We start from the raw sequence: 23,852 nt of genomic DNA, 5'->3' as shown, positions 1-23,852 counted from the left end.
CTGTAACACTGGCTCTACAGTTGCCATCCTTTTTAGCTGCTTACACGAGAGACAATATACAGTAAGCCAGTTCTTCTGATTTGATTTAAAAAATCAACTATTTATGTTCCGCATCAATCCCATTGCCAAAGCTTACGACAGAACTTTACCAGCAGCACTAGTCTGAGCTACATTCACCCCTGGTGACGAATACAATGAATATCACTGTTGGAATGTGCTGGCTAAAAAGACCACATCTTTAAAAAAAGGTATGGCAGTCATTCCAACAGCAGCATATCTCCTTGTTTTCTTTCTAATAATAGCTACTGACCTAGTTCAGGACTGCTCATTTGCACTATGTGTAAAGTCAGGCAGGTCTGTGAAATGCAATGTTTACAATGTCAGCTTAATACAGTTAATATCTTAATACTAGGCCCCAGTATAAAATAAAGCATCTTTTAGCTATCACATTTCAGAGGAAAGAAACACTTGAATGAGCAGCCAAGTGTTTCCTGTGTTTGGTGACTATTAGAGACATGCAGCAGCTAACGTGTGTAATGCACAGTGCCAGTGACAGAAAAAGCTCAGTTTTTCCTCTGCTGCTCCTCAAGAAAGCATTACCTGAATTCAAAAGCTGTCCATCCAAAGATGTAAATGCCTATAAATTGAGTGAAAGAATCTACATCCCACCCCCATTTCTATCGCCAGCCTTCAGTTGTTCATTAATTAACAGGGTTTTTTTTCTAGCTTTATGACTTTCAAAGTTCCTTTAAATTCTTCTACCTTCAGTTCAATTTCTTTGTACAGAATCTTTTACAAGAAGGAGAAAGGAGAACAGAAGGACAACAACGCGGTAAATGCATATAAAACTCTGATTCTTGAGACACATAAGAAATACAGATTTGGTTTATCTCCCAAATCTGTAATACCCATCTGTTTCAAAACAAGGAACTGCAAGATTTTCTGATGAAAGTGTGATTTTCACGTATGTACTCTCTCTTTCAGCAGATACAATGTTTCCTGTGGTTATGACCTGCTCTAAAGATGACAGGGAAGCTGTTGATTTCATCAGGACTCTCCATGACTCAGGGCTGGGGGAGTGAAGGAGAGGGAAGGGGACACCCAGAGCTTCCCCAGCCAGGCGCTCAGCAGGGCAAGCAAAACTTGACCTTTCCCTGGCAGTAGGAGCTTCTTGAACTTTTCTCTGTGTTTGGGCTGGTGGCCAGGTGTCCACACACGTTATTTATGTGGTAGTTTGCCCACAGTAAGTAAGTTGCTTGTTTGGGTCAGCACTGCAGACCACAAGGCAAAAGCAGGGAACATTTAATCTGCTGTAACGGAACGAGAGGTTGGAGGCAGCTGAGATTTTATTTCTGAAGGTTGGTTCTCTTGTGAATTCAAAGCCTAAGAGCATTTTTCCACATGCAAATGTGTGTTTAGTGTAACACAGTAAATTCTTCGAGCGCTGCCTGCTAATGTTACTCCAAATAGCCTGCAACCCGACTGGGCGGAGCTGAGAGTTACTCCTTCCGTGTAGTATAAAAACCTCTGGAGCCTGCATCTGCCCGCAGGAACCCTCCAATGCCCTCTATCACAGCAGGTACCTACAACAGCTGTCCAGCTAACCTCTCTGACATGCTTTTGTGTTCTCTGCTAACTAACAATGGAAATAACATTTGTCTGAATTCTTGTATTCCAGGTCAGCTCTTGCTAGCCAATGAAACCCAGCTTACCTAACCCCTGCTATTCGTGGGGAGTGACTATCGCTGCTGGTTTTCACTGTGTGGACACATTTACCTTGTGGAGTCAAACAGCATATAGGTTTATTATAGTGATGTTCCTAGCACTGACATTTCCTTTAGTTCTTAGCATTTATATTATTATTTATTTTCTGCATGATAACATGAGAAAATTGCACGAGCTCTAGGAAATACGGGTGCTAGTGCCCAGTACGAGTGTATGGCTAACCCTATCTTGCAAAGCACATGCTGCAATTGCATTTCCCATGCAAGCGAATGGAATTGGCTTTCACCCAAATAATTCAGACTAGAACAGACTACGCTGTGCATGTTTGTGCGGAGGTGAGAGAAACACATTTCACAGAGCTGTGGTCACAGCTGAAGACCCAGTGACACAGTACTGCTCACTAACCTAGTTTTCTTTTGGACGCGCAGCTAGATGTGAAAAGCTCTCTCCAAGCAATGGATTTTGGAAGTTTAAGTGGCACAAAGTTTATTTTATAGGGGATAAACCGTTACCTTAAAGTTTATCATCATCTTACAATTTGCCTTTCAGTGTTTAATTGCCCTGTTAATTTTATGTGGCATTACCACATAATCTTGTGAATTATTCTTTCTTCCTTAGGTTCTGAAGAAATTGAATGTGATTTTGTAAGTTATTTTATTCACAACAGTTTAAGACTACTAATGAAGTCAATACTGGTCTAAAAACTTTGGAAAGCATAGAATTTAGATTATTATTTCCCATCATGAGCATTATGGAAAGAAGTCAGCTGCTAACATTCAGAAAGAGTCAACATTTTATAAGGGAACAGATTTTGGCTGCAATATTACTCAACCAAAATCCTTTCAGAGGTATAGCATTTGCAGTAAAATATGGATCAGAAAAATGTCAAAATGGTAAGAAATGTTAGTTTTTGCAATTCTGGAAGCACAGCAGCAGCCTGACCGTATTACACGTAATTCAAATACCACCTATTTGCAAATAGTTTCCTCAGTACTCACTTGGGTCTGTGGTCTTCAGGTATGGTTTGTCATTTAAAATCATAAAATAAAGCTGTGCATCATTAAGGCCAAGATATTAACATACGTAAATTCTTGAAATTAGAGACTAAATCTGTCCAGTAGTTTATTTTTAATTATATTTTGTGAAACATAATTTAACAGTTATGGTGGTAGGATATGTATATATATATATATATATAAAAAACTCTTTCTGTTAAGCAAAAGCTGTACCCGTGAGAAGATACTGATATTACTATAGCAGCTAAAAGCCCCCGTTTTTAGATGCAGAGGTGTTGTTCCAGCAGGGGTTTTGGAACCAGATGATCTTTAAGGTCTCTTCCAACCCAAACTGTCCTATGAGTTTAAGAAGGGATTTAATAAAAACAGCAAAGCATCTTTATAAATATTTAAGCAGACTCCTGTTTTAGAGGAGCTCATCGGACAAACCAGGAGAAAGCATAACAGTTTTTAGTTTGAAAGTGTAATAGAAGATGTCTAATTGAACTTAGAATTCAGTCTGTTCTGAGTGATCACAGAGTACATGTGTTATGATCAGAGATGCAATTATATTTATTGTAAGTTCTTAACAGTGGATTAACAAATATATATTTATTAAGCATGTTTCCAAGCTATTTGCTGGTAGTCACTGCTGCCCACAGCCAACTGAAATTTTGACAGAACTTGTCTAAGCAAGGAAAAAAAGGTACAGAAGTACCACTTTCTACCCAGGCCCACAAACAGTTTACTCATTAAACAAGCCCTTCTGTTGTTTACATGAAAGCATACTAGAGACAAGGCAAAGTTTCCTCCTGCTGTGTAATTTCAGGATTGGCTTTCCACCTGAACAGCACAAATTTCATGCTACAGGAGCCTTACCAAAACCCTCAAAATCCAACCAACCCCAAACCCCCAAATTTGAAAATGTAGTGCTTTGTGTGTTTAAACATGAGATGATCAGAAGACTGGGTCTTCAAGCAAATGTTTCCTGGCTGTAGCTATCACCACTTCTGACAGATTCTTCTCTCTCCATTATTCACCTTCCCAGTTACACAGGCCTTGATGTATTTTCCTAGAGATTTCCTAAGTCATTGAAACACAATCAGATTTTATTCTAGCTCAAGGCATAAAAAAGAGGCATTGCTGAAAACTGGAAGTATACTTTTGATTACCACTGCTGTTGTAAGGAGGCACACTTTCATGTGTGAGACACAAACATGAATGCATTCACTCATACGTCAGGGATTGCAGTAACTGCAGCATTAACTTCAGTCTCTTATCTACCATCATGATACCTCAAATTATACAAAAGAGGTGCATAGCCAGAATTGGTTACTAGCAAGCTAGAGGCCCTCTGAGGAAAAAAGAGGTATTTCAAAAAATACATCTGCAAATATCAATTTACTTTGAAGCACTCTCTTTTCTCAAACACTACAAAGCCACTGCCACGACTGAGCAAATGCAGTGTCAGGAGTTAGAACACAAATCCCGTCCTTGTAAATAAATCCTGTCCTCATTCGTCAATAAGGAATATATCAGGTATCAGTAAAACTGCAATGGTGTCAATATCACGTGTGCAAATCAATCACCCACACAAGTCAGCAGTCACTCTTGCTCCTTACAGAGCTACCTGCGGGTCCTACTGAGCTTTGTGGCTGCTGCCAAACCTCTCCCCCTTCTGGCCAGGATATCCAGAACAGCCTCCCGCAGTATGATGCAACCCAAATTATACAACGTTTTGGCTGCAGTGCATGTGGCTGGAGAGAGCAAACAAATACGTGTTCTCAAGAATGAGCAGAATAGGGCAAATCATGGATAAAACCAGAGCACGCTCCAGCCATCACGATACGTGGGAAGGGTGAACGTGTACATCCTCTAGCCAGAGCAAGTTACGAACCATGTTTTTTCTCTTTATGTGTGTATATATCTACACATACTCACAGGTGCTACCACTGAAGAAAACTGTAGTTATGCTAGAGGTTTCACTGGCATATTTCTGCCCAGGCAAGTTCAGACCCAGCCCTGCTCCTGCTTTTACTGCTTGTTAGCTGTGTCAAGCAGTTCCTTCTTAGGTTGGGCACTGCCCTGCACACTGAAGATGCACGCTCATTTGTAACAGAGGAAGAGTTCTCCAAAAAAGCTTACTGATTGAAACTTCTCACTGCAATTATTTCCTGACTGCAAGCTGCATGTTGTGCAGTTCACTACATTTCAGTGTAATTCAATTAGCTGTCCTGCAGGAAAACTGCAGAGAAAGCAATTCTACACAAGGAGACAAAATTAAGAGCACTGCCTGCAGCAAACGAACCAGTTTTATCACAGCAATGCCAAGTCCTGAGTTCTTTGAGAAATGGTAAATCACACATATAAAGTCACGGGCATTAAAAGACAGCTCATATTTCTTAGCTATTGCTTCAACTGATAGGAGTACCATGCAAGTAGCCGATGTTTCAGACTGATTAGTGTCATCAATTTGGTGACATAATGCTAAGATTTTGCATAAATGGTAAAACAAACATGATAAACATCATAAAATAGTAACTCTGACAGTACTACTACCTTACAGAAAGTGCTCGCAGCAAATTCCAGTGGAGTGGGGATGTCACCTCTCATCGTGGCTTCCTGTCTCTTCCACCCATCACTGACAAAAAACCCCAAACCAAAGCCCACCCAAAGTACTCACTGTCTGCTTCCAGTTATACCTCATAAAGAGAGTGCCTGCAAGCTCTCACACATTATTTTCTCCGTTTCATTTCAGCATTCTTGCCATGATATCTGCACAGCAGCCACCGTTCCCCAGCAAAATTCAACCAGTAATGGAATGCCCAACTGAGGAAGACAAAACCTGTGAACAGCAGTGTGGCTCTGAAAACTGCACGTGCAGCTCCACCCATGCTTCATCAACAGCAGAATCTCACTCAGGTTTAATCCAGTTTAAATACTGCAATTGCTGTGGCATGCTAGCATTTCATACTTTAATTTTTCTGTTTTCAAACAGTAGATGTCACCATGTCAGTCTTCCTTTTGATCTCTATCCTTTTTCCCCACCATTTCCCCTTATTTGTATCTGTTTGTATTTATTATCAGACCAAATCTACAAAAAGGGCTACCTCCATAATTAAGATGGATGCTTAAAAAGGTCTCTGGATTTTAGACATCTGAGAATTATTTCTCAATTACACAGATATTATTGATAACATGCATTAATTGGGCTGTCACTGTTGAAGCTGTGGTATTACACATTCCAACAGGCTAAACTGCTCAAACAACCAAGAACTCCAGGCAGGCATCAAGTAAAATCTATGCAAGCCAGAGCAAAAGGTTTCTTTGAAGTTAATCATCTGTGCATACCCTAATAGGCTTCTGCCAACAGTACAGTCATTCAGAACAGTGTCCTTGTTTTCAGTTAGATCAAACAGAGCAGCTCAGCAGGGCTCCCCTGAAAAATCTCATCTACAAGCCTATTTGGTGCAATAAGACAGTAGCAATAGCACTACTGTAGTACTGACTTGAACAGCACTGTATATGTAAATGTATACTTGGAGTATCTTACAGCCCTACTTTTGTGGAAGAATAGTTCTTTAACCACAAAAAGGAGCTAATTTTTTTTCAATGGAAGAGGTAAATCCTAATTCATTTTTACAAAATAAACTTCATGTTCTAGAGCTGTTGGCCCCACAGATGAAAACTACAGCACAAATCCCTGCATGGCATACTCTGGCATAGTATGAACTATGGCACACCCCAAAATACAGGCTAATTTGGTCCTGAAAGTCTTTTAGAGGTTATTAGCAGATTTATATATTTGAATCAGTAGATCTTTTCTAAAAGCCTCATTTCTACGTGTAAATTGCCTGCTCAAACACTCAGAATGGCAGGAAACGACCATTTTTCCTTGCAGTCCCTGGCCAGACAGACCATCCACTTCTGGGCAACAACCAGTCTCAAAGCCAATGGCCCATATGCCTACATACTATTTTTGCAAAATATGTTTACCTTTAATGAGCTTCATACCAAAACGTGCATGTAACAACACAGATTTCATCTTTTCTCTCATAGATTCACCAGTAACTCTTAAAATACTACAGAGCTGGGCTCCTAGAGTTTCGCACTACTTCGATAAAGAGTATTACACATACGTTGGCCACCAGATCGTCATTCAGGAGTCTATAGAACACTTTGGAGCTGTGGTATGGCCGGGGGTAAGTACATGACACAGAACCCAGAAAGCTGACACAACAGACAAACAGACCACGACAGTGGCACACAAACATTAAGGAAGCTTTCTTAGAGGACACTTTGGACAGCAGAGGTTTCCCTATGCAGAACAAAGCTGTGAAAAACTTCAGCAGAAGGCTCTGCCTTATGCTAATTTGCCAGTTCATGCCAAAAATACTGTGGCATCTGCAACTGGATGCAGATACTGAAAAAAAAAAAAAATTAAGAAAGGGAACTTGGGAAGAAGTGTTCAGCTTTCTCCATGTTTCCAATTCACTGCTGGGAAGTAAACAATCAGCAGTACAAACAGGAAGCTGAAAAAAAAACCCTGGGAGATTAAATAAAGGAGGTTAAAAAAATTTAATATGCTTCTTTTAAAGAGCAGGCTGGAACAGTTCCATTGCAGCATGGAAAACCATACTTGCAAACAGTTCTTCAGTCTTTGCTTCTCCTGCTCTTAAAACCAGAATTTTATGTGAACTGAGAAGACTGCCTTTGGGGGAAAAGAGGGTCAACTGATAAAGACATGAAAATTAGGATTTTAAAATTTTACAGATCCACATTTATTGAAAAAGCTCACAGAAAATGGCAGACAATTTCAAAACGATAGAGAAAAAGAAAGCGTATGGGTGAGTGAAACAGTATCTTATTTTGAAATGTCAGATCATCAGTTCTCACATTTATCAGGTGTCAGAATGCAAATGGTAAAACTTTCCAAGAAAACCGAGAGGTTGCACGAAGTGGACTGGTGATTCATTAGCTGTCAGCTTTCCAAGAACAGGTAGCCAGTGTTGCATTATGAAAAGCACAAGAGTTAAAACAGTAACACAACTCTAAGGAAGAGAAGCAAAGGGGGAAGGTAGTTTCTTTGGCCTTGATTTATGCTGTTTATAAAAAGCCAATTAATATTCTATTGATAAGATTTTTACAAAGGTCTGATAAGCAATACTGACATACAGTGCTGGTTTTTGGTGTTTGTTTTTTTTTTTTTAAAGCTTATACCATTATCAAGAGACAAGTGTTGAGTTGGTAAATAACAAATTTTTAGTATTTCCTTTGCAAAACAAAAAAAAAAATTGTTCTAAAAAAAAAAAATCTCTGCTGAAGCATGAATCTACTTTATCATAGTGATAATAAACCGTAACATTTATGATAATAAACCAGGACATTACATTTTAGATATTGTTGAACCTCATTTGCTGTTCTGACTGCATGGTTCTCATCTAAACACTGCCTACCTTAAGCTGTGAGAGGACCCACAGTGTATAGATGTGTGTAGCAAGTCCATATTCCATAAACCTAGAACTAAAAATAAGCTGTTTACATTTTTTTTTAATATAAAAAACCCAGGACACATCATAATTCTTCCTGTATTACACTTTTATGTTACAGCCTTCAGTGTTTTTCACTGTATATAAAAAAAGCAAACCAAACCAACAAATCCTGTATAAAAATATCTACTGAATTTCTGTGCAACTTACCTGTTACCCTTGTATGGATATGTGTTAACTGTTTTAGGCACTGGCTTTATCTCAGTATCTGGAATCAAATCAAGAACAATTCAACCTCAAAGACAAAAAAGTTTTGGAAATTGGTGCTGGAACAGGCTTGGTTTCCATTGTGGCCTGTATCTTAGGTTAGTAAATTTGTATTTTCTTTTGCATTTCTTGTGATAGATGATCTAGATCTGGCACTGTCACTTTAACGCAATAAAGCAACAGTTTAAGTAAACTTTGTTTGTCACTGCTTTTTTAAAAATGAAAAGTATTGTAAAACACTTTTGTTAAGAAAGAAACTACCCTAATTATTGGTGAGGGGGAAGCTGGGGAAGTTATGCAGATAAAGTTTTATATATGTTTATGTTCAACTACGTACCTATGAATTGAAATAAATTCATGTTTTCTTCAGGAGCTTACGTTACAGCTACTGATTTGCCTGAAGTTCTTGATAATCTCTCATACAATATTTCAAAAAACACACAAAACATGAATATGCACAAACCTGAAGTGAGAAAACTGGTATGGGGAGAAGGCCTCAATGAAGACTTTCCTCTGTCAACTTACCATTATGATTTCATACTGGCAAGTGATGTTGTATATAATCACGCAGCTTTGGAACCCCTGCTAGCAACAATGGTGTATTTTTGTAAGCCAGGAACAGTATTACTATGGGCAAATAAATTCAGATTCACTGCAGACTATGAATTTCTGGAAAAACTTGGCAATATATTTAACACAATGATCCTAGCAGAATTTCCAGAATCAGATGTCAAGCTGCTTAAAGTTACAGTAAGAGAAAATTAAACAGAAAACTACTAAGTTTGATTTAGTGTCAGCACCTTACAGTTTGGAATGCTTTGCAGCATTAGCGTGCACCTTCTCTGTATTTATGTTTGTAAAGGTGCAATTGTATCCAAGTGTTGCATTTTAAGTTATGAAAAAACTGGCAAGACAAATGATAAAGCAGTTTGTCTCTGGTTGATACATGTGACCTGTCCAAACAGACCAATTTCACTCCACTGAAGGAACAATGTTAGTAGCAACTGTTAGTAAAATGTCTTTAAGAAAAAGCATTGATCCTCTGGGATGCACTGAACTTTTGTTGTTTGTAAGGTGTTTTCTTTCAGCAAGTTTCATTTATGTACTCTTTCAGAAACCAATGCAATTTTTAGCTTTATAATTTGTTTTTATTAATTATAAAATAATCTTTTAAAGTATCAGAGTGCACATGGTGTTTTTTGATCTTCAGCTTTGCACATTTATTCTGCTGTGGTTTACATTTTAAACATTATTAAACATATATGTATAGCTTTACAATACCTGATTGAGATTTAACTGTCTGGCACTTTTATACATGTATCAGCCTGCCCTGATACCCTGCTTCATGTGGACTTTTGAGCTTGCCTGAAATCACTCCAAAATGAAGATTTACAAGAGCACCTATGCGTCAGCAATTCCAAGTTACACACTGTAACAGTTTGAGAGGTTGAATTTTTCTTAAAAAAAAAATTAAATGTAAACTCTTGCAAACAATCCAGGTAACGATGTCCCATTACTTTAGTCTAATAAATAAGATTTTAGCTACTCTTGAAGTAGCTTTAAGGCCTTCATACAATTGAAATTAAGATCAAACATGTTAAAATTCAGTTTACTGTAAAAAATACAGAGCTTTTGCAGGTTTGAAGTTAAAACTAACAGTTAAGAACCTAACATGCATGCAGTAAGACTTTCCAGCCTAATTCCAAATCCTTAAGTGTTGGCAGTTCTGGCATGACCATTGCCAGCAATGGGATGCACAATAAGGAAACTTCCTGATGACAGGAGTTAGGTTAACCGGTATTAAGCTGTACCCAGGTGCCTTTACTGATAAATACACACAATTTAATAATCAGCATTCAGTAATGAAAACATGCGTTCCAATAAAAAGTCAAACTTATCTTTTAATATCCTGACCCATATAAAATCACTCTAAGTTTACAATTGTTGGTTTTCTAGAATACACAATAATCAGGTGGATACATGACAGGAAGCCAGTTCTCAGTGAAAGTTGCACAATGAGTCCATCCAAGCAACTTCATGAGCTGAAGAAAAAAAAGCAAAGATAAAAACAATGAGAAGCTCTAGGGTCTTATTCTTTAAAAAAAAAAAAAATAAAAAATCAAACACTGCATTGAAATCAATATCTCACTAAAGATGTCTATTATCAGAAAGCTAGCAGACTGGAGAACTGGTGATCTTTTACTTACTTGCTCCTGAAAGGGGAAAACCATTCCATATGATCTACAGTCTTTCAACTCAACGCACTAAAATTTTGTAACTAAGAATTACAGTAATTCCCATTAATTTGCCACCTATGTTCTACTAGCAATAATTGTGATTAATAGTAGTAAAAATACCAGTGGTTAAACAACAACATAATGGGATTTTAAATACGCAGAGAATCTTCAGCTAAGTTGTCTCTACTGTCTTAATGTCCCAAACCAGGTTTGAGAATGTGAATCTGCTAAAAATGACAGTTACTCACAAAATAAGCTATTCCAGAGAAAGAAAAAAATCACTATTAAAAATGGAGGCCAAGCCACAAAAGCCTGGATAAAGTTAAAATTTAAAGCTATATTTAGTGAGTTCTACAATGTATCAACAATTCAAAAAGACTTGTATCTTACCTTTAAAAGCTTACTCAGCACAAACATAGTGCATTACTTTAACAAATACACCTTACCTGGATGCAGTTTTTCAAGTTGTCCTTTGTTGGCTTCTCTTCTGCAAGTTTTGTGGCAAACTTGAGACCTCTCCCATACATTTTATTTACCAATGCATGTTTATAGGCAAAAGTCAAAACCTACAATATGAAAACAAAAATAAATCAGATATTTTAATATTTTAATCTTAGCAGGCTTAACAAGTAATAGTAGATTTTGTTCAGGTAGCAGAAGTGATTTAAACAAAGTACAACGTTTACACAAGATAGTTTGCATTTTTCTTTGCAGTAAAACAGATGATTCACAGTAGTAATTATAAACATGAACTTTCTAGAGACTATTTCTGACTTCATGAACATATTTGACTTCAGAACATCTTATGTAACACAGATGTCACTATTCTAAGTCTTTATTCATCATATTTCTACCTTCTTTGGATTTTCATTCTCTAGATGCAACTATAAGGCATTAAAGAAAAAAAGAAAATATCAAGAACCAGGCAGGTGTATCTTTGACTCACAGAAACAAAGACCCAGCTGAGAATTTGATTCCTAGTAAGTCACAAACTACTGTAGAAACAAGTACGAATGTACATAGTGAATGATACACATACACACAGAAATGCACATAACTATAAGCAAGCAATGAAGACAGGTAAGCATGAAGACAAGCCCCAGGTTTGGGGTCAGCTCCTCACTACTGGTAATTTTTTAAGAAAAGATTATGAAAAAAGCTTCCTTTTGATAACATTAATTCTAGAGATAGCTTACAATATTCATCAATGCTATAAATAACACGTGCAAATAAATGTGTCTATTTAAGACCTAACATAAAATAAATCAGGTTCTTAACACCCAAACACCAACAGCATTCAGGGTGTTGCAAGACGGTTCATAACACTTCATCAGCTACAGCACTAAGAATTAGTGCAATCAAGACATGGCTTCATATATTCCCTTTGGTACACTGTCATGTTCCACTGTCCGAAACCAGGACAAACACTCACAGTAAATAGGGTTTTTTTTATTTTTTTTACTGAAGAGTGCCATACCAGCAAAGTTGGCTCATATGGTGGTGTTGATGTTGTTGGCAAAGTGTATGAAATCTCATATTAGTTTGCTACTCATTTCCCCTCACTCATTATATCATTTTTCCTTGCCTTTGACACCTCAAAAGTTCCATTTTCCCATGCCCACTTAAAATATCCCTTTAAGAAAAGCTAACAAACACACTTCAAGGATGTTCAGAAATAAATATTTTGCACTAAATCAAAATAAAAAAAATTATCATAAGAATCTAAAACATTAAGAAATCTGAGGTCTGAATCCTGCAAGGCTTGAAGAACCTGCCTACTTTTATCTGCCTGAACACTGCCATTGAATGTTAATCACATGCAGAAGGCTTTGCAGGATCAATACTTAAAAGACTGAGCTAAAAAAGAGAAAGGAAAAAAAAAAAAAAAAAAGGAAATTACAACCTTAATTATCAAGCAAGTAAAGGTGTAATTCTGAAGCTCTGAAGTATATGCCGAGCACTTTGAGTTGCTCATTCTTCTTATGTCTTCAAGTACGTTTTTTGTTGTGTTGAGGTGTTCACACTTAAGGTGTCGTAGCTTAAAACACACATATATGCAACAATGAGCATACAGCACCACTCACATAGAGATTTTCCAACTATTGCTATTGGAAAAGTAGTTTGCATGCTGCATTCTCCATCCAATTATTTTGGATATTTTCTTAAAGCAAAACACATTAGCAAACACTTTTGAATAACTGCTCAGTGGATCCATAAGCAGCTTCGGTTTGTTAAACTAAGCTTATAAAGAAAATAATAATTCCCTTCTGTAAAAGATGATAGAACCACAAAACAAAAACATAACAAATAAAAAAAAGTAAAATGAAAAATGCACTTGAGCTCTCAGCAAATATAACATATTGGAGGCTATCCAGAAATAATGTCACTGCTCTATTAAGAAAGCTCTTACCTGACCCTGTAAGTTTTGAATGGTTATTGAACATCAGTGATAAAGGCAGGAGGAAAGCCACTTGACAGCATTTCTTTCGTAACAGGGCTTCCTAGAGTTTTTGTGGCAAGAAAACAAAGCATTTTACGAAACACCCTTGCTCTGGCCAAATAAAAGTCTGGGTATTTCTAAATGAGAGAAAAGTTCTCTGCTGGACCAAAAGGTTGAAAACAATGTTCCAAGAGCTCTTGATAAAAGACAACAATTTCTGTCTTAGTGCTTGGAAAAAAAACCCCCAACAATCCACTGCATACACATTAAGTAAAACTACTAAAATTTCATTAGCACTTCAGAAGTTAAAAATAATGCATGAGATGCTTAATATCAGAATAGGTTTACAAACAAAAAATGTTAGGTAAGAAATAATACTTTATATCTTATACACATATTGGTCAAATTAAGCCTTAAATTAAAATATTGCAAGCTTTAAAAGATCACAGAAGTGAAGATTATGATTCCTTGATACATGTAAACAAAATGTAAACTGTAGTGCTATTAAGATGTAACCAAGAAAACAGCTGCTATTTGAATGTATAGCAACAGCAAGTACAACAGTCTGTAGTATCTAAAAGCTAGATGAAACAATGGGAATGACTTTTAAGTATTTGGTATTATTTCCTAATTTCAACAAATACAATTAATACTAGCTTTTACAGGACAAGTGATATGGCCCAGAAATTGGCCAAAGAGTGATAAACAAAGGGTTGTAAGAAAAGGCAATGTGTACTTTGAGGATACTGGTGGGGTGGCAGGAATCACTGACAGATATTCTATACCCCAAGCTAATGGCCTGCAATGCTAAGTATGTGAAGAGCCAGATCCATGGAAGTGGTTGGATGTCCATCTCCTACATAGCTGCTTAACTCACCATTGGCTACAGAAAGATGCATATTTAGGACAGTAAAATGCTGAAATCATCTCTCCTCATACATTTGCCGGGCTAAAGTATTCAAAAGCCTGAAAATGCTTTCTAAATAAAGAACACTTTGAATCCAGCAATGCTAAACTACCTAATAAAACTTTTCTAGATCCCAGTCCTGTTACCTATCGAGAGGAAAACAAGATTGTATAATCAGTTACTTTATTATTTCAACATTGATCAAAATACATCTACATTTACAAGTAATTAAAATACTAGTACCAGGAAATTATTAATACATCTATGGTAATAAACTAAGGTTTCTTAGCTACGGTTGTTGACTTCTCTCTGCTCTATCAACTGGATTACTACAAATAAAAGCAATATTCCTATAAAAAATTGACTCATAATATTTTCAAGAAAGGGAGGGGAGTTAAGGGTATCAAGTATTCAGCAACAAGATTTTGGCAGTGACCGAATATGATCAGCTGGAAGACACAGCTGTATCTGACAGTGCAGACAGCAATATGTAAAACAGTCCAGGCTAAAGATGTTTAAAAGACAAGACAGAAAGATTCGGGCCTTTTATTCGTTTTTAAACTTATTTTTAGATGTGACTTTTTGCTTTTCAGCTAACTTAAAGGTTGAGGGGCATTAAATGCTACAGAGACTCATTCCCAGTAATAAACAGGCGATATCCTGCTACTTTCCTGTAGCAGTTCTGTTTCAGCCTGGGGATTTGGGCCTACAAATTTTAAAGCCATGTTCTAGGTATAAGAAAAATAGCACATCTTATATTCCATTACTAAAACCCCTAAAGCACTATCACAAATGTGTTAGCATAATCAAACAAATACTTGCTGCATAAGGCTGTCTCAACTGGAGTTTATTTGAAACACTTTTGTGTATGCAAGGGACATAAATATTTTCCTTCATGTTTCACTTGGATCACTTGTCTCTGAAGATTTATTTTAACTAGAATAGGTGGAAGTGGGAACAAATGCACTTACTATAAAAGTTTGCAGCAGCTTTCCTACATGCTTGCAACAATATGGAGATGAGCATGATATTTCAGTGAAAAACCAGCAATTCAAAAGAACTAACAAATGCCCTGTGGCAACATAGGTGCTACATCTGCAGAGGAGAGGTGAAACAAGTGACAATACTTGGTTTACTAGAGGGTGGGCAGAAATACACAGAAAAGTGATGATGTTTCTGATTCATCTTTAAAAACAACATAGAAAAAACCACGTCTCTGTTTTCAAAAATTTACTTCACTTTTACCTACTGACATCTGGATGACCTGAGACTTACAGGAAGCTTCGAAATAAAAACACTTAAAGCAATGTTTCTATCTAAAGCCATCTATACTTGAATGATCAGTCCAGTATTCAAGTGCCTTATTTCCATCCTTTCTCACCCAGTTGCTCAATCTCTTAAGTGCCAATGCCACAAAACCATGTTCACACACAGGAAGAGCTCCACGTTTTCATTTTCAACATACTGCTTTAGCGTAAGTTGGCTGCCTCTTGAGGACTCATTTGAAGGACATTCGCATGAGGTCTATCCCAGATCCTGTAACACTACTCCACTCTACCCTTCCTCCTTCCCACTTAAAAAACTTGCCAGCCATTATAAATATAAATGAATGAATACTGAATAGATAACTTGAATGTAAGGTGCAGTTTGGCAGAGGTGGGTGGAATGAAGGAACTGTAAAGTATTGAGTTAATGTTTGAAGAAAACTTACAGTCCACACGTGTACAGCTATTCTCATGTTCACAACAAAACCAGGAGGAATATAACTGTATTTTTCTTACAGTTTGTGTCATATTTATGCTATTATATCATAATTATGTAGTCTTAGTCATTGACACTTAAAGCTAAATAAAGCATAACTGGATCTTCACTGTGCGTTTATGATTTTGAATGACCAAAGAAAATTCTGTCATTGGCTGGAAACCATAGTTCAAACAACTGAATAGCGTAATTGCTAACTACAGTCGGCTCCTAAGAAAACTACTAGATGGACATGACATCTGTTAGTAAAGGAATTGAAAGAATATGAACAACAGCAAGCATGAAACTTCTAGGAAGCAATAAAGCAAAAACAAAACAGTTTTTTTCCCCACTTGAAAGTAACTCCCTTTGCCCTACCCCTTTTCTCCAAATCTGTTATCAGAGAAAAATCATTACAGTGCTCTACTATCTCCTTTCAAAGCAAAATTCTCAAACCCATCAAGGCCCAAGCCGCATGATTCTCACTCCTCATGTCTTTCAAAGAGTTTCCAGAAAAAGAAAACCTCAAAGTGTAAAAGTGAACAATTAAAGTCTCAGTTCCAATAACCACCTGAAAGCTTTAAGTAGCAGCATGTATTTCTTTCCCTTCAAACTTTTTTTTTAGTTAGGTACTGCTGGGATTAGAATTACTGAACAGTATCATGAGAGAGGTGAGGTGCCTGAAACTCATAGTAGAGCCTTGTCCTGTGTGGTCACATCTGGCCTGCACTGCTAACAACAGCAGAAAGCTTAGCAGCATTCCCTTTTGATCTGGCAGCCTCACATAACTAAATAGGCACCAAGAACAGATCTGTGGCAGATGGAGGTTTTGGTGTTGGCAATCTGGAAGGAAATGAAGCTCACATTAAAGTCAGCAAGACATTTGTACTGGTTTTGGTTGGGATAGTTAATTTTCTTTATTGTAGCTGGTAAGGGGCTATCTATGTTTTGGATTTGTGCTGAAAACAGTGTTGATAACAGGGATATTTTAGCTGTTGCTGAGCAGCACTTGCACAGAATCAAGGCCTTTTTTGCTCCTCACCCCACTAATGAGCAGGTTAGGGTTGCACAAGTTGTTGGGAGGGGATGCAGCCAGGACCAAAGGGATATCCCATACCATAAGACATCATGCCCAGTAATAAAAGAAATGTGAAAGGAGGAAGAGGGGAGATTCAGAGTTAAGGCAAAGCTACTTCCCAAGGAACTGTTAACAAGTGATGGAGCCCTGCTGTCCTGGAGATAGCTGAACTTCTGCCTGCCGATGGGAAGCAGTGAATGAAGTCCCTACTTTTGCTTTCCTTGTGCATGCAGGTTTTGCTTTACCTATTAAACTGAGACAACTCATGGTTTGAGATAAAGACAGTTTTATGTTTCCAGTTCTCCTTCCTGTTGCAGGGGAGACAGAAAGCGACTGTGTAGGGCTCATGACAGTCATGTCAATTTGACTCATAAAATCAAGAGAGAAAAGCAGACTGTGTAAACAGGATGGAAGTTATTTCCATGTGAAATGCTATAAGGATCTAAAAAGTTTTGTTGGCTTTTCAGTACCAATTCAATTATAAGGAGACAATTTTCAGAGAAAAAACTGAATGAGCACTTAGACAAACCCATGGTTAAGGCAGCCAAAGAGACAGGTTCAATCCCTAACCTGTGCAATTCAAGTCAGAGTTACTCATTCCAGGCCTAGAGCCCACAGCTCATGAGTGCCAGGAACCAATAACAATCTTGGAAGAAAAACAACCTGTAACAGACTGATAAACTCCCAAAAAGATGTCTCTGTTGGCTGTTTTTCCACTGAAATTATCCCCATCAGCTTTGAAGATCAAAAGCAGTGAAACAGGTCACTATACTGAAACACAGTACTGTACTTGCAAATACAGACAGGAAGAAAATCATGTGCCTGACAACATGATTAAAGCACAAAATCTGCTACCACAGGATATTATAATCAGGTAAAGATTAGAAGAGATATGCTGAGAAGATGTAGGTGTACAAGAAAATATACATTAAAAGAAGTGAGGGTAACCACCAACAACTTTTTTGTTCAAGCCTCCAGCTAAAGCACAAGTTCTTACTGGGAAGATTATTTACTGCCGAGGAGATGAAGCAGGTTTTTTTAATTTCAAATTTTTTTGTTTGTAACTATATCAAGTGCTTTGGCAATTTAACTGAATTATAAACAAACATATTGGTCACTTCAGCTTCATCTAAAACAGAGCTGTATGTGAGAGTTAAGTACAGCAACTAATTAGTACTCAATAACGCAACGGTTAAATGTAAAAAGTAATAAACTCTGTAAATTAAATGCTACATAACTAATCACCTACAATGGATTGTTTTATTCTTCTGGAGTAACTGTCTTGAATGAAGCAGATGAAAACTTAAATCTCAGTATTAGGAATCTTGAAATGACAGGGAAATCTGTGCTAATAAATATGTAAGTGTAATTATCTCCAAGGGTTTCTCCTTTACCTCTACAAACATTACTGACAGCAAAACATAAAACTTCTCTTGTCCATAGTGTAGAAGAGGTTACAGAATGCAGGACTGACAGAGTAGGGATGCTGCACACTTCTGTATGTGTATAGCTAGAACAGCACAGAGGTTAATCAAAAATATTCCCTGAAAGGTACAGAAAGAAGCAATTCAATAAAGCAAGCAGCATTTTCATGGAAGTCTGGTACTTTTCTACACCCTTCCCTTAACCTCTACATTCACATGCATGGAGATGGGCTTACCATGGATTTGACAGGCTTGGGAAAACCTCTGTGGAAAAAGGCCATTAAGGAAGCACAATATACGGAACAGCATGAAAAAGTACAAGAGAGGAATGTATGAAGCTGTGCACACAAAGGCGGTGCATAATTCCAGGAGGAACCATCAAAAAACTCAACATGCAAAATCCAAAAATTCTGCTTTGCTCTCTTACCTTGCTGTCAAAAAGATCAGTCCATTTTGTTGTTTCCCAGAATGTCTCTGTCAAAGCTTCTGAGCAGCTCTCATGATCCTCATCTTTGCCTTCTGCATCACTGGAAGCAGCCCCTTCTTGGGCCTGCAGATGAAGAAGCTGGTCAGCCAGAGCACTTCCTTTTCGACAAAGCGCATCCACTAAAGTAGTCTTCTGTTTTTCCATTTCACTGGAAGAAAATGGTATGTAAAATATTAGGTCTTTTTGCAGATACCTCATTAAGAACAGAATCAGTGCTGTACTGAGCTTCAGCTAAAATATTTACAGCAGTCAGTACACACAAAACGAAAATCAGTAGAAAAAAATATTTTAAAGCACAGCTACTTAAATAAACTAATTGCAAAAAAAATTAGAGACACTATGCATTAAACAAGCTCAATGATTCTTCTAAGTCTGAAATGCCTTTGATGAAGCAAGGGCAGCTTAGCATTCTAAAACTGAATGAGCCAGCATCTAGAAATACAAGCTTTATAGTTTCTGGCATGATAAACAGAGAGAGTCAAATCCACCACTAATATAAGCAGATACAAGTCTGTTGACTTCAAAGTAATTGCACCCATCTAAAGCACCACTGAATTTGGTGTTCAATTTCGAATGTTAGATTCAATCACATGACCTAATGGGTCAGTTTACCAAGAAATGGTATTAGAATGAAGTTTACTATGTCTGAGCTTTCTTTTTATATCAGCAATTCTAGAATTATATATGAATATTCAGGATAGCTAGAATAGACAGCCTAGTTTTAGAACTGAAATCTGGTATTTTATCTGAAGTAATCATCAAGTACGTATCTCCCATTTTAAGGGCCTAATCTTCAAATCTGCTGCTCTATTCATGACTAAAACAGCAGCATGCCACATGCTCAGAATCCACTGGTTATTCTCCAGACTAAGGTGACCTTCAAAATACTGTCCCTAAGTATATATGCTGGTAATTCACAGGAACAATCTAAACCTAAACAATGGCCCTCAAAAATACTTTGAAGCACAAGTATAGCTGTCATGCTTTTCACAAATCAAATATGTCACTTCTTAGACTGCTGTCAAATTTGTCTTCAAATACAGATCCAAAAGGTTGCAAAGTATTATAAAAGGCAGGTAGCACTCAAAACACATGCCTCTAGACTGATGTCCTAGTGGCCCCTCTGATCTGAAATTAAGCTTGATACAAAATAGCTTAAACTTGTATCAAGCTCGAGCTTAACACAAAACCGCATTTTTCTGACATTTAAATCCTGAAAGCACCCTTGTTTATTTACTATTTCTAATTAACAATGTGCAGGTTTCGGTGTTCCTGCATTCTAGAGAGATAAGAGAACAAAATAATTTTGCAGTGAAATACCTGAACCCCTAAAAATAGCACAAGTTATTCAACAAGGTTATAGTCATTCCATTTCTTATAAGCAGAGACATGGTACATAGATTACAGAAATAGGATGCAAGAAAATTATTTACTGGGTAGGTACTTTTTTATAGTAGTTGCATCAGGCCTAGGATCAGTCTTCATGGCAAAATAAACTGCTAATGCTGTCTGATCAATATGAGAGATTACAGTATTTGCAGCTTCAACAATTTCATCAAGTCTTTTCATTCGTTCCTAGAAGAATAAAAAAAGGTGTTTAGTACTATGAAATCACAGTTCTAATTTTTGAGGACAGTGACAGTTGGTAGATTTAACTGTGTCATTTCAAGGGGTTACTGTCCTCAGAGGACTGAGCAATTCTGCTAGAAGAAATTACCAAACCAGTAGGGAAGCAGAATGGGATATGTGATTGTCTCGGTAACCACCATTTAGAATAATATTGTTACAGCTGAAACCAGTAAGGAAACATAGAATGTGCCTAATTTAACAAGTAGTAAATGATAAGTGGACACATTACAGGTAGGCATACTCTGTTTCATTTTGCTGTGGGATTAAGTAAATCCCACAGTTAGGGAGGCAGCTGTCAAACTAATTAGGAATTTCTGCTTTATAGTACAGACTACAGCTTTGACAGTCACTTCAAGACCAAACATATATGAAGAAAGATCATTTGTTTAGGCTACACAGAAGTACTGAGACAAACAAGCTTAAAATGTATTAAATGACCTTTTCAGAATCCAGCTGATGAAGTCTTGCAACGTACAATGGAAGATGATTAGGAAATGCTTCTTTCAACTCATTATACATATCAGCGGTATCCAGTCTAGAAGAGAGGAGGACATAGCATGAAAGCACAGTTTCTGGATATTTTTGTGTACAGCTGCTTCACGCTTATGTAGTCATGACAGCAGACATACTTGGTCATCCACTGTATTTTTAGATCTCTTAAAGCTTCAGCAAATTCTTCTTTTACGTCTTTTTCTTTTTCCTGTTCTCTTTCTTTGTCTTTGCTGCCATTTTTACTTTTTGATGGTGATGGTATCAGATGATAGTGAACAGTAAGGACATCCTGTAGGTAGGAAAAGAGACATATACTGAGAGGGATACAGTACGTTTTTTTTCCCTGATGCTATTTGAAAGTTAAATCATAGCAAGCAACTACTCTGAGCAATGCATACACTGAGTAAGGATTCTGAAAAGATATTAGTCATTAAGAATTCAGGAATTGCTTTAAGTTTTTATTTTAAGCAATGCAGGGATGTAAATACTAAAATAGCACACTGGGTGTAGAGACAAAAAAGCTGAAAATTAAGCACGTTTGACATTATTGTGTTCATGTGATTTTACATAGTATTAGATAATCAGAAGGGTGGGGGTTTTGCTTGTTTATAAAAAAGCAAATAACTTGGTTAAAAGGCAAAGGGAAAAAAAATCAGAGATCATATCCTACAAATCTGGCAATAAGCAAATCAATAATGATGAATGAATTCTAAAAAATAATACCCCAATAAGATAAACAAAGCACGAGTCATGCCATGCTTAGGTATCTACTGAGACAGTATTTTTTCCATGTGCCTACTGAAATAGCTGAGCAACCACAGTCAATGGTTTCCCAGTTTGCTGCTACAGACTTTCCAATTTTACCTGTGCTTGTGCTCAAATTAAGTAGACAGAACAGGAAGACTTTTTTTAAAACTCTATATGCTAGCATAGAAGTAGTCTGAGTTCATGCTACACTAGTCAAGGATTAGCATGAGAAAATCAGCTACTGCCATTTTAAAGGAAAATCCTAACTGATCTTAGATCATGCTCTTCAGTCCATTTCCCAAGATGGTTTACATATAAACTGGCAAATAAGCCAGCATTAGATTTCAGTCATTTCTTCTAAAACATTACAACTGCTGGGGGAGGCTGTTTTGTTGGCTTTGGTTTTAATGTTGAAATTTTTAAAAAAGCAGGTGAGGACACGTGCCCCATTATTTTACAAACAGGGTATTTCACAGAGCAGATCAGTTTAAATCCTCTACGCACCATTACTCTGTTGCAACACTGTGCTGCATGCCCAGTTGCCATGGCAATTTAATTATTTATGCCAATTACTCAAAAATATATTTGTGGGAATGTTTCCCATAGACCAGGTCGGTGTTGAGTAATGAAACGAAATCTTGTGCACAAGATGGTGTTATTTCAGGTTACTTAAATAGTGAGTAAAAAGCGACTGTTAGACACTGCTATGTATAGCCTTGAAATAATGGACTTCAATAATACTCCTCTAGAACTACTCAAGAATATTGATGCAGAACAACTTTATTTGAACTTTGAGTTCAGCAGACGAACAGCTTACTATGGGTAACTGAGTACTGGTAACAGAAAGTGACATCAATATTCCCTTAAACAATTTTTCCCACTACTTAACATGCAATTGCAGATGAACCACAAAATTGATGTTTACGTATTTTTTTAAAATCCAATTTAGATCATTAATCTATGTCGAAGTGTAGCTTTCAAAAGAACTATCCTGTACATACGATTCTATGATTGTGTGTGAATTTAAAGTATGAAGTGGATGACCAGGCAGTACACGTAACTAAGACTTCAGCAAGACCTAGACCAGAGCATGACAAAAATGGTTCTGGAAACAAGCACATGTAGTGGAGGATACAGAAGTCAGGTATGGAGCTGAATAAGGTAATTAGAATGCTAGAAAGCAACCACGTAGTTCATTAAAGCAAGCCAAGCATTTTAAGATGCCTAAGAAGTTAGTTCAGCACAAAAATTTGAATCAGTAGTTTGCAGTGGGTTTTGTCCTCTATTGAGATTAATACTTTCCTAAGAAAGAAGCCTGCTTTCCCTGAAATATTCTTCTAATACCTCAGGATTTCATTCTTGAAAGTCCTCTTTGATCTTGGCAACATGTTTGGAGTTAGGCACCTGAATGGTGTCTGCATTCTCAAGCCTTCTCTGTATGACAAGGCTACTACTCTGGGTTAAGTTTCAAGCCAAGCATAACCAGATTAATAAAATCCCACTTTTATGTTGATGAACACTTTCATTTAAGAGACTAATTCTATGTAACTAAACCATCGACAGTAAAATGTCATCTCCCCATTCTCTCAGCTAGATGCTTTTGGTCTCATGAGATTCTGCAAACATTACAAGCTATGATCATTGACAGGAAAACAATGCGCTTCAGATACAAGCACCCTCCTTTGGAAAAAGAGCTTATAGAAAAAGAGGTGCACTCTTCTCTACAGACATCAAACTTATCTCATGGCATAAATAAGGTTTAGGTGCTTATCACATTTAACTAAACTATCATAAGACTGTAAGATGGACCAACACCTTCTTTCTTTTCTCTATTCTGTCTGTAAATACTAGCATCATTTCTAGAACTTGGCAACCCCCTAGATACCAGAAGATCCAAGAATGACACGATCATTGCCATCACAGAAACATTCATCATTAGAGATAAAGGAGAAGGCAGGCAATTCTTCACAATTCACAGCTTTAATCTGTTTTCTTATTAAAATTTCACTATAACTGTTCCACAGCAAGAGAATTGCTGGTGTACAGGATTTAATTTTATATATACCTATAAAAAGATATACGGCTATAGCCAGAGAAAGGCAGTGAGCAAGTGTATTATCTGTTGAAAACATTACTTTAAGGCAACTTTGAAGTTAATGAGCAAGATTCCCTTTGACTGTCCTCAAAAAAAAAAA

At 37.1% G+C, this 23,852-nt stretch overlaps 2 protein-coding genes across 2 annotated transcripts in view; one reads left to right on the top strand and one right to left on the bottom strand.

Moving 5' to 3' along the window:
- Positions 1–5,488: 5,488 nt before the first annotated feature.
- Positions 5,489–9,241, top strand: METTL21C (methyltransferase like 21C). The gene is made up of 4 exons (XM_010014639.1): positions 5,489–5,642; positions 6,780–6,922; positions 8,457–8,574; positions 8,847–9,241. The coding sequence occupies exons 1-4, from the start codon at positions 5,489–5,491 to the stop codon at positions 9,239–9,241; spliced, it is 810 nt and encodes a 269-aa protein (XP_010012941.1).
- An 825-nt stretch (positions 9,242–10,066) lies between these two features.
- TPP2 (tripeptidyl peptidase II) overlaps positions 10,067–23,852 on the bottom strand; it is a gene marked incomplete at its 5' end in the record, with an annotated part of 46,780 nt that continues 32,994 nt past the window's right edge. Inside the window, 6 exons of the mRNA XM_010014640.1 lie at positions 10,067–10,518; positions 11,160–11,279; positions 18,730–18,937; positions 20,234–20,364; positions 20,857–20,953; positions 21,048–21,199. Coding sequence (XP_010012942.1) covers positions 10,429–10,518; positions 11,160–11,279; positions 18,730–18,937; positions 20,234–20,364; positions 20,857–20,953; positions 21,048–21,199 — 798 coding nt within the window. The remainder of the gene's footprint in view (positions 10,519–11,159; positions 11,280–18,729; positions 18,938–20,233; positions 20,365–20,856; positions 20,954–21,047; positions 21,200–23,852) is intronic.

This window comes from Nestor notabilis, unplaced genomic scaffold (genome assembly GCF_000696875.1).
Source record: "Nestor notabilis isolate BGI_N333 unplaced genomic scaffold, ASM69687v1 scaffold6355, whole genome shotgun sequence".
NCBI classification, from domain to species: domain Eukaryota; kingdom Metazoa; phylum Chordata; class Aves; order Psittaciformes; family Psittacidae; genus Nestor; species Nestor notabilis.
The sequence above is the reverse complement of the archived record's forward strand: the minus strand, read 5'-3'. Positions and strand labels throughout refer to the sequence as shown.